The 12,216-nt window shown below is 36.9% G+C and overlaps 1 protein-coding gene across 1 annotated transcript; it reads left to right on the top strand.

Moving 5' to 3' along the window:
- Positions 1-7,221: 7,221 nt before the first annotated feature.
- Positions 7,222-10,715, top strand: cryba4 (crystallin, beta A4). The gene is made up of 6 exons (XM_084745676.1): positions 7,222-7,316; positions 7,920-7,963; positions 8,229-8,347; positions 9,929-10,070; positions 10,166-10,308; positions 10,474-10,715. Exons 2-6 carry the CDS (start codon positions 7,925-7,927, stop codon positions 10,619-10,621), a joined length of 591 nt encoding a protein of 196 aa, XP_084601802.1. The 5' UTR covers positions 7,222-7,316; positions 7,920-7,924; the 3' UTR covers positions 10,622-10,715.
- Positions 10,716-12,216: the final 1,501 nt, after the last annotated feature.

Below are 12,216 nucleotides of genomic sequence, written 5' to 3'. Positions count from 1 at the left end.
ATTGGGACAAGAGTATTTTTATGGGCGTGGGATGGGACAGGAGTGACAGTCGACTCCCGTGTCATGCTTCTAGTCTGCGTGTGGAGGAGGCGAGGTTCTGAAACCAAAACATTATCAGAAATTTTAAGGTACATAACAGTTCATGCAAACACGACTTGCATCATGTGGTTTGTGTCACACTTGCCGTTCGCAGCGTTAATCATGTGTTAGAAATGTTTTCTGACAGCGTCTCATACAGACGCTAAAGGGTAACTTGTGCGTCAGTATGAGACGCTGAGGGGCAGTACTGCTTGTACTTTCATTTATGATCTCTATTCACTGATGCACTGTTTGAGTTTTGAATTTATAGCAACATAAACATTATAACAGCTCCTGGTCCAGCGAGGATCCCTCTGTGTTGGTCTTTAAAGGTGAAATAAAGGTTGTTGATGATGATAATTCCTGGATTATAGCAGGATTAAATCTGGATTATGTCACCTCAGATGTGATTATTTTCGCGATGGAAGCCGGATTAAAATTGTGTTTGATATTTGCAGATTAGGTGTGAACTAATCCTGCTGTGTAATCTGCAGGGCTGGACATCAAACCTCAGTACTTGTTTGGTTGCATCTGATATGTGATCAGAAACGACCGCAGTGTCTGGAAAGATTTGTAATTGAGTTTATTCATTTTTTCAGGTAGATGAGATCAAAAAGTTCCAAACTTAAATCTAATTTTCATCAATTTTAGATGATTTTATTTAAAGAAAGTTCTTGCGCAGCTTTTGTTGTTATTATGAATCAATCTCACAAAGAGCAGTACTTTCACACTTCCTGTTTGTGGTTCCACTGGATCCTCATGAAGATATAAATATTTGAAAAGACCTCACAAACATGTAGTTAAATATTTTTTTCAAGCCACAGTTGGGGACTATTTTCAGCAGCGGATGAATCCACATTTGGTGGCAGGAGGAGGGTGTATGTGGTGGGACCAAGTCATTGTTCTGCAAGTCACAAATAAGTCTCAAGTCTTTTCATTTAAGTCCCAAGTCCTAAATTTTGAGTTTTGTGGCCTGAACAAGTCATAATTTGCTCTTCAGCAAATATAATTACATTTTAAAGATATGTGACATTTTCTCATTAAAATGTCTAAAAATGCTAGATATATTTGGTATATTTTGAGTTTTGTGCTTCAGTTATCTCAAATGTCTCCAACACTGGTCAAACCCAGAGAAATATGTCATTTATTAAAGCTGTGTAAACTGCATTTTTTATTTGGTTGCCTGTTGCTGTAACTTCCAGGAAAACACAGGATATGTCGGACTTGTCAGAGAGCGAGGAAGGAAGTTGCAAACGCAACTAAATGCAACCAGAGTAAAACTTCACCTCGTCTGGAAACAATATTTGTTGGTGCTTGCATTATCCCAAGTGTGTCCAACAATGTTTAAACACAGAGAAATATGTAAGTTATTCAAGGTAACGCTGCATTTCCTGCTCGCTTGTTGCTATTTATTATAACTTCCAAGAAAACACGGGCTACGTCAGACACGTCAGACCTCGTCCACGAACAAGATTTCTGCCTGAGTAACTTCAGATAGATTTTTTAAAAGCAAAGAAAACAACTCCCATGATCCTGCACTGCTTCATAATGTCATCAAACTACGTCTTTGCAGTTGTTTTAATGTGAGAGACCCCTTGTGGCAAAAATTACAAACTGTATGTTTAAAGGTTTTATGAAGTTAAATGAAGTCTCTGCACATTTTGCAACCCTGCAATTCATATTTTAACGACCACCTTACAAGTTTTGATGTCTGCTTTTGTTTTTTCCAGCTGGAGCTCAGTAATGTAACATTTGTTCTTCGTGTTTCTCTGATTGGATCAAACAAAGTGGATCTGGGGAATTAAGTGCCAACTTGCTGAGAATGATAAGTGTTAAAGTTAGTTGATTCAGGAACTGAAGAGAAATTCATTGATTTGCAGAATCACACTTTTTAAAAGACAGACGTTTTCATCTTTGGGCTTTAGGGAAGGTATCAAGTATTTATAAGTCAGAAGACTCAAGTCCATTACAGTTAATTTTGTAGAGTTGAGCCTGAAGTTAAGTCTGACTCACTTCCACACCTCGAGCGTTTTGTCTGCTGACATCGTCTGAAACAGAATCTACTGTTCACACTCATTCTCCACAAATGGAGGAAACCATTTTCCCCATCAGTCCAGTCTTTACATTTTCAGATGATTCGATCTCAGGAGACTCTCGTGCTCCTTCAGGCATCCTGGACACTGAGAAATGATGTGATTGATCAGCATCATGTTGATTGATTAGGGAAGAAAAGTTAGACTTAATAATAAAACTTGTGTTGCCATGGTTATCGCTCATGTGTTGACATTAGCTGACTCCACTTCTAAGCTAACGTTAGCTTGTGCTGCACGCTGTTGGAGCTGTAACGGTACGTGTCCACAAGGGAGTTATTGGACATGAGGGGTTGCGCTGCTTCCCAGCATTGGACACTTGATGGATGTACTGACCACTGTGCAAAAATGGAGTCAAAATATCTGGTCACGTCATTTGGAGTCAGTCACATTTGAGGTGAGAAATAAGTCATGAACTGGCTGAATCTGTCTTTTAGATCAACCACAGTTAATTTAAATGTCTGTTCAGAGATTCCAGTACATACAATCAGATTTCTTTTTGCAACCAGTGGAGTCGCCCCCTACTGGTCATTACAAAGGTTCTGCATTGGCTTCACTTTTCAGACCCGAGAGTTCCCTCCACTATTTAATACCCGGCCTAAGATTCCTCATTTTATTACACTCCTCCAAAATTCTGCCTGTGAGACATTAAATCTGTCCTTTTTGGTTTAATTTCCTGCTTTGTTTAACATGCAGTTCTTTCTGTTCTGAAACCTATTGATTTTTCTGACCCTGTGACTGTCCTCTAACTCTGCTGTCAGTCGGTTCCCCTTGTTTAACCATCCTGTCAACACAGTTTTAACTGTAACAGCTAACCAGGCCACCTATTAAACCTTAGAACAAACCTCGACACAGAGTCACAGTCAGTCCAAATAATCATCAATCAATAATCATTTCTCACAAGGTTGAGATTGTTTTAGTCTCATAAAAGCAGATTTTATTTTGAATATCCCTTTATAGGGTGAATCACTCAGGTCAGTTGTCTGTTATTGCAGATATAATATTTAAATAATAAATTACACCTGTAAGTTGCTGAAATAAAGATTTTAAATTTCTTTGGGCTCACATGAAACAAAACTGTTGTTTAGACAGTGGTGGACGTACAGTGCCTCTGCTCTCTTGTTTACAAGTGCTTGATTATGTAAGTACACACACACACACACACACACACACACACACACACACACACACACGAGTGGTGGCCAGCAGCAGAAGATAACATTGCCTTATACAACACAACCTCTTGGTTAAATGTGTTGAAACATCGAGGACTTTTATCCTTTGAAATGTCAAAAAGGACGATGATTGTGTGACTTTAATTTTGAAAATTGACTGCAGCAACATGATAAAACACTTAAAAACTGAGATTTAATCATGTTCTCCACTGAAAAATCTAATAAACTAAAGTTCAACTATCATGGCGATGCTGTCAAAGGAATATTAATGCTGCTACACCGAGTGTCTCGATGAATAAATAACTTCCTCCATGTTGTTTGTTCTGTTTCATAAAAAGATGATATCGGTGCAGAAACTCACATCTCCTACTGACACATCAGTGAGTCTGTATTTTAATGTTGTGTAGCTTTTCTGCACTAACAAAGACAAATAGTAGGGATGCATCAATATATCAGCTGTAGGTATCAGCTGATATTCATCTTTTTGATAAATAAGATGACATTCATCAACGTCAGTGGTCGATGTTTATCTCTTATGTAAATTCTGCCACTAGAGGTCTTTCTCACCTTAAATCAACAACAAAACACAAAGTTCAGGGATCTGCAACCTGTACGATCAAAAGAGGCATTTTTGGCCAAAAAAGGAGAACAAAATCTGTCTGGAGCTGCAACTATTAAATTCTCTCTTTTTCCTGAGGACTGTTTTTGGGGGATTAGCAAGCACCAAGCTTTACGTGTGTTAACACACATTTTAGATAACAAAATATAAAAAAGAATCACTTTACACTTTAAAAAAGGCAGTGAAATGCAATAGATTTTTGAGTTTTGATCCCATGTTTTGAAATAAATTTGAAAAAAAAAAGTATTTTGAAAGTTGGTCACAGTGAGTTGTGAAGCTGAAAAAAAGGTTATTATTGAAAATATATAAATTCACTCACTTTCACTAAAATCACTTGAATGTTTTAAACACAATTCTTGAGGGTTTCTAAAATCCAAAGACAAAAGTTTATCTAAAGAAGAAAAGTCAAGTATCTCAACAAAAGTTTAGTAGTTGGTAAAACTTTTTCAAAACTTAATAGTTTGAGTTGGTTTCAAAACTCAAACATCTTTTGCATTTAGTTGCCTTGAAATTTAGAGTTTTATCAACTTTTTCATAGACATATAATAATAATAATAATAATAATAATAATAATAATAATAATAATAATAATAATAATAACTTCTATCTGCTTCCATAACACAGGGAACCACCGGACACCCCTGACACAGTCTGATGATGTTGTGAAGTAGCATGGGATCATGGGAGTTGTTGTTTTAATTGTAAAACAACTTTCTTTACTGATGAAACTGTCTGATGTGACCAAGCTGGGAATCATGTTCATAGACGAGGTCTGGAACCGGCAACAAGCGAGCAGCAAACGCACCGTTACCTTCAATAAATTGCACATTTCTCTGTGTTTAAATACTGTTGAAAAAATTTGGAGAACGTGTGGAGTACACAACAGAACAAAAATATAACACGTCTTACGTTTTGAGACATTTTAATGCAGACATGTTACATATTATAATTTTAATGAAAGCCTGAATGGCAGTGAACACAATGAGGATTTCTTTGTTGGTACAAAAGGGAGAATAAATAACAACAAAAACTAAATAAACAACAACAAAAGACAAAGGTTACAAAGGAATTTCATGCATTCCTGAGGTAAAACAAGAAGAGATGAGAATTATATTATTATGAGAATTATTAGTTTAGTAAAAAATCTACCAATATTGTGATAATCTAATACCCCTATTCCCAAACGAGGGTACATGTACAACCAGGGGTACACAAGGTGATGTAGGGGGTACATGAAAAAAACAAATCCAAAGTTTGTGAAAAAAGATTTAAGACTATATATCTCAAACTCAGCCAAACATTACAGGGTTATGTGCGTATTCTCAAACACATCCTTGTGATGAAGTTTCGTGTGGATTTTATATATAAGCTACGAAAACATCATATCAGAGTGGGTCGGTGGGGGAACGTAGGTGGATGTTGAACATCTGGAGGGGTAGAGGACTGTAAGAAGTTTGGGAAACATCTGACAATCACTTGAATCATTTCTCAAGTAAATTGACAAACATGATTATTATTATCTCCTCTGGGTGTAAGCCTGGAGGGGATCATGCGATCACTTATGTGTGTGTGTGTGATCAACAAACCTGCAGCTTGTCCAGAGCTAATCTTGCAAACTACTGGACCGATCAGCCACATCTCTTTTGTGTACGTTCATGACGGTGTGTTCAAGAACCTCCGTGATTCAGAATCCTTGAGAAACCTTTCTGATGGTTCCATGCTGGCAACAGCCACGGCCGCAGGCATCATGGGTTCGGGTCATCTCGTTTTTGTGAAGGCGATATCTCCGAGACACCTCGACAGAGTTTCTTCAAACTTGGTACAAGCGTCCACTTGGATTCACACTGATGGGATTTTGGTGGTCAAAAGTCACATGACCTCACAAAACACATTTTTGGCCATAACTCATGACTTCATACACTAATTGACACAAATTTCTAATACGATACTATCAGTGTTAGAATAATTACTTAATCCTTTTTTGTGAGAAATAAATTACAAAATAAAAGTAAGTATAATTTGTTACTGACAAAAGAATATATGTAATTAATTTACAGTTACTGATCAAAATGTAATTACAAAGGGGCGGCTGAGATCTGAACTCTACTGAGTGACCTCTTCTGTTTTGGTTTCTGCTTCCAAAATTAGAGGATTGGACACTTTTCTTTGTTATATATGATTGAAAAAAGTTATATCTTTTGTTTTAGGACAAGACTGTATCGATCAGCTGATGCTATTGACCAGTATTGGCTTATCACAGCTGTGTCAGTCGATATCAGCGTCGGCATAAATATTATACGATGTGATATGAAAAGTTAACACAGTTCAGAATTTTATTAGTTTGTTTGTTTGTGTTATGTTTATGTACATCTGATACTTTTTCTTAATTCAAGTTATGTGTCTACAATCAAATAAAGGTGCTAACTAGAGCCATAAAGGGTTCTTCAGCTGAGAACCCTTTTTGGTTCCTGGTCAAACCTTTTTATAAACTTGGAACCCTTTCAGAGAGTTCTGTCCCCCTATGAGAGGTTTTACAGAGAGCCTTTCTTTAACAAGAACTCAGCCAGGACGTTCTGCTGAGAACCCTTTAATATTCCAAAGGTTTTATCCAGAACTCACCTACAGAAAACCCTTTTTTATTATGATACAAAGAACTTTTGATGAACTGGTTGTTTGGATGAAGAACCCTTGATGAACCCTTTCTTCAAAAAAAGGTTCTTCAGAAGCAACAGGTCAAGGGTAGAACATCAGCCCTTCAGGAACCCCTTTGGAACCCTTATCTTTAAGAGTCTATCACTAATATCGGTATCAACATCAGCCTCAAAAATCACACATAAAAGTATCGTTCAGGCCTATTTTGTACTGTTGGTCACATGAAACAAGTCACATGAACTCATCACACTGAACTCTGGGAAATTCTAAAGGGCAGTTTCCACTATTTTCTGACATTTTATGGGAAAAACAATCAAGAGAATGATCTGCAGGTTGACCAGGATTGGTAATAATCATTCATTGCAGCTCTAGATTCGAATAAACAGTGAAAACATCTTTCAGTTTCGTCGTTTCTCTCCATCCTTCGCCCCCTCGTGGTCTTGCCCTTCAGTATTTTCTCAGGGACACTCACTGTTTCTTCTCTCCTGTATTTCCACTGCCCGTAGTGATAATGTGGTGTCTGCACTTCTGCCCCGTCCACAGATTAACCACGCTTTTGTCGGGGGGGACAAAGACAGGCCCCTCCCTCCTGCTGAGCCGGGGCTTTCAGCATGGCCCCTTGCCAGGGGAGGCTTTAAAAGGGTGGGGGCGCGTGGCTCCTCTCACTCTCACGGCAGGACAACCCAAGGGCATCAAAGCAAGGTGAGTCCCTGTCACCGTCCCCTTCACCCAGCACAGCACAGCACAGCCAGGCCAGGGTGGGCAGCACAGCCAGGGTACAGCAGCAGCAGCCCCCCATTACCCACACCCACACAAACCCCCAAACACAGGAGCCACCTGGGCTCCAGGGCCCAAAGGCCGTCACAGGCTGCACCCTGTGGGTGAGATAAACAGCAGTGATGGTGGAAACTCTCAGCAGCAGCAGGGAGGAAATGGGCAGAAAATGAGATAAAGAGATAGAAAGGGGGAAAAGTCGAGATGAAACCTTTGGCTTCTCTTCATTTTTGTGCAGGAACCATAAATAGATGCTACAGGCTGATTCTAGTCGTGTTTTTAGTGCTTTTTAACCAAAAAAAACACACAGTGTTGCTTCTGCATTTAACACTTTTGGATTTCAAATTACTATTTTGCACATTTTAACTTTTCTTTTCAGACTTAGCTGCTTAACTTTTCTTTTTCTGCATCAGACTTTAATGCATTATCAGCTAATCCTTCAGACTATGTGCACAAAGTCTTAGCTGTCCTCTTATCAGTGTAATCTCTGTACTGAATGTCCTTTTTCATCTGTCTTTTTTTTCCTTTCAGACAAGATGACTCACCATTGCACCAAGTTCTCCGGCCACTGGAAGGTGAGTCCGTGGAAGGAAACGCAGATTTCCACCTGCGAGTTAAAATATCTCAACTGAAAAGCAATACAATTGCTCTAAAAACTAAATTTTAATATTAGATGATTGCATTTAGCCTTCTTTATCACAACTTTAATGCTTAAAATAACATTTTTTCCCTAATTTGGTGCATCTAACAATCACAACTAACTCAGTTTCATGTCTTTGAACCGAGCTGCTGAGTTGTTTTCTGCCATGTTTAATGTGTGTTTCTGTTTTTCCCTGTCAGATCATTGTCTTCGATGAGGAGTGCTTCCAGGGCCGTCGCCATGAGTTCACCTCTGAGTGCTGCAATGTGATGGAGTTCGGCTTCGAGACTGTGCGCTCCCTCAGGGTGGAGAGTGGAGCGTAAGTAAACACACACACACACACACACACACACACACACACACACACACACACACACACACACACACACACACAGAATGCAAAGTGAAACTGATATGTAAAGCCTTTATAGCAGTTAATAAGCAGAACTGAGCTGTGGTCATTTAGTTTTAATTATATTTCCAACATGTCAACACTGATCTGTCTTTAGTTTAATCATAGATATCAACTGAATTTCCACATGTTGAAAAAGGATTGTAACTGTAGACTGAACGATTGAAGATGTCTAATTCCTTTTTTGACATTTTTATTTTCAGTTCTAACTAGTTATACAAGGAACTGTAGTTCTCTCAAATGTAATAACTGAAATTACTTTTTTATTAGTTACAGTTCCAAGCCAGAATATCCATAATCTAATTTGGATTAGCAGCAATTCTAATTAAAGATATTTATTTAACTGTTAATTCTAAATATCAACAATTAATTTCTTTTGTAACTTAATAACAACTGGTCAACTTTTACCTCTGACTTCTATTCAAACTTATAATTAAATTCTGACATGTTGTAATTCAAAGGTTTCACATCTATAATGTAACTCTGAGTAGTTGTAATTCACTTTATGATATCTACAACTCAGAATTCAATATAGTTAAAAATCCTTTGTTGAATTACTGATATGTCACAGAAGGAAGAGAATTGTTGGACAAACTTACATTTCCAATATTTCAATTGGTAGTAAATCAATTATTTTGTTTCGGTGGAAAGAAATTTTAACAGCATTTGTGTTTATTTAACTTGTTGACTTGATTTGAAACAAGAAAACACGTGAATCATTTTTTTTTTTTCAAATCAAGTTAACAAGTTAGAATAAAACTAAATTACAAAATTACATTGTTCAGCTCATTAAGATGCAAGTGTTGATATCTAAAATGATAGATTAATTAAGTTAACACACTGCAAAAACAAAAAATGTAGAAAAATCTGAGTTTTAAGCCCAACTCAAACAAAAAGCAAAAAGTTTTATCAACTAACAATGTTTTGTTGAGATATTTTACTGCTCTTTTTTAGATATACTCAAATGTTTGACTTTTAGAAACCCAAAATAATTGCATTTCAAAACTTTTTGGATAAACTTATTGAAGTGAAAGTGAATCATGGACAATAATTTGACATTTTTAATTGCAACAATATAATTTTCGAGCACCCAAATAATGACGAGTCAGGTTCACAGCTCACTGTGAACAAATTTTCAAGTCTAGTCAAAACAGATTTCTCGACTTGCAGCGCAGAACTGTTTGATATTAAGTATAAAACTCATTATTTTATGTTCAGTAAAGTTTCAGAAATACAGAAGACTCAATACTTTTAAGTTAGCATAACTTCTAAATTAATTTTAAGTTTTCACAACTTATTACAGTTAATTAATATGAGCATTCAGTTTCACAGTGATGTTCATCGTTGATGTCTAGAGTTGCTTTTATGTTACAGCTATCATACATGGAATTATTAATTGACTATTAGATTGATTCCCAACTATTCTGATAATCAGCTTTGAGTTAAATTGTATGATTGATTAACTCAGAATCTGTTGCTTCTCCACAGCTGGGTGGGTTATGAGCACGCCTCCTACCAGGGACAGCAGTTTGTCCTGGAGAGGGGAGAGTACCCCCAGTGCGATGCTTTCGGAGGCAGCAATGCCTATCACATTGAGAGGCTGACCTCCTTCAGACCTATTGCCTGTGCTGTAAGTTAAACACAGACTTTTCTTTTTCTTTTAGCCTTTCTGTCGTGCAGGTTTGACTAACAGCTCACATGCATTGTTTGTTCTCCCCCCTGCAGAACCACAGAGAGTGTCGTATGACCATCTATGAGCGTGAGAACTTCCTGGGCCGTAAGGGTGAGCTTAGCGACGATTATCCCTCCCTCCAGGCCATGGGCTGGTGCAACAATGAAGTTGGCTCTCTCAGGATCCAGTCTGGAGCGTGAGTTGTCCTCAGCTTCTCGTTTTCCTTCCACATTTTCTTTTATATTTCCTGCTCACCTCTCCCCCTCAGCAGCAGCTCAAAAATAATCCTGTGTTAGAGTTTCACAACAAAAGCCTTTTGCAACGTTTCATCAGAACTTCCTTCTCTGTGATTTCTCAACAGATTTGTGTGCTACCAGTATCCTGGTTATCGTGGATACCAGTATATCATGGAGTGTGATCGTCACTGTGGGGAGTTCAAACACTTCAGGGAGTTTGGCTCCCACTGCCAGACCCCTCAGATCCAGTCCATCCGCCGTATTCAGCAGTAACAACCTACAACACACCTCTTCTCTCCCATGTGACCTTTCACCTCTGACCCCTCCTGCCCCCCAGTGCTGAATAAACTGTCTTTCTTAAACCTTACTGACTTCCACCAATGTTTCTGCTTATTTTACACACAGAGAGAAAGTCACACATTCGACACTTAAACACATCACTCCTGAAGAGCTCACATGATGGTGTAAAGAGGAAAGCTGGCAATAAAGGTTGAATTGGGAAAAAAAGTAATGGAAAATGAGTTTATGATTTATTATGTAATTGCCAATATGATTTTATGTGAAGCAAACTCTGGCAAATATTTCACAATAACAAATTTTACCCATTTTGTTAAACTTAAAGAGCTGAAACGAAACTAATGTGTAACAATTTTGATCATTGATTAACAAGCAAAAATGCCAAACATGTTTAATTTAAAATTACTTTTAACTCAATACGAATAATTAAAATCTAGTTACCACTGGAATAGTTGACCAGTCTTCTGCAAAAAATAGAAATGGACTGTGGCTTTGAATGCAAACAATGCCTGACATTACAATAAATAAAAAAAATAAAGTCTTCACTATCAATACTATATACTACAGCACTAATGTGATTATTCACTTGCAACACAGTGGGTTAATTATCTGGTACCAACTTCTAAAATGTGAAGATTTGCCTCATTTCTTTGGATTATTTTATATTTAATACTTTTCAGTTAAGGAATTTGTTTGGACAAAAAAAGAAGACGAGCCACCATCAAGGCACTGAGCCACACTTTACTTAACAAAATATTAAAACTGTTTTAAAATGTTAATGTATAGGCCATATATATATTTACAATTGACAAATGTAAGAATCACTTGACATCGTAAAAAAAAAACAATAGCCGAGAGGACTCAAAATGTCAAGGAAACATACTGCAAAAGATTTATGAGTTTTGAGCTCAACTCAATCTCTTATGTTATGAGTTAAACTTTAAAAGTTTTACTGACTTATAATCTTTAGTTGAGAAATTTACTTTTCTTCTTTAGATGAACTTGAGTTTTAGAACATGGAAGTTTTGAACTTTACTGTGAACCTGATTTGTCATTATTTTGGGTGCTGAAAATTAAACAGTTTTAAATGAAAATATTTAAATTTTAACCATCATATACTTTCACTTGAACGATTTTAATCTAATAAATACAATTTCTCAATTTTCAAAACTCAAAGCTTTAAGCTTATCTAAAGAAGAAAAGTAAATTATCTCAACAAAAGATCAGAAGTTGATAAAACTTTTCAGAACTCAAAGACTTTGAGTTCAAAACTTAAAAATCTATTTTAGTATGTTTCTTGATTTCTCTCAGTTTTTTCATAGAATGAAAACTGAAATGTTAAAGAAATAATCATTATTCATTTTCATATATATGTATATATATATATATATATATATATATATATTTTTTTTTTTTTTTTGCCAAAGTCACATGTAGTCTGGGGCCAAAGAGCTGCGCTCCAAACTTGCAAACTTGCTTCTTCAGAAGCAAAGGATTCTGGGTAGAACCTCATCCATTCAGGAAGAACCCTTGTTTCCAACATTGTATTTGAAGTAGTCAATGAGTTATGA

This window comes from Lutjanus erythropterus, chromosome 20 (genome assembly GCF_056507025.1).
Source record: "Lutjanus erythropterus isolate fLutEry1 chromosome 20, fLutEry1.hap2, whole genome shotgun sequence".
Taxonomy (NCBI): domain Eukaryota; kingdom Metazoa; phylum Chordata; class Actinopteri; order Lutjaniformes; family Lutjanidae; genus Lutjanus; species Lutjanus erythropterus.
This window is presented reverse-complemented; position numbering and strand designations above follow the sequence as displayed.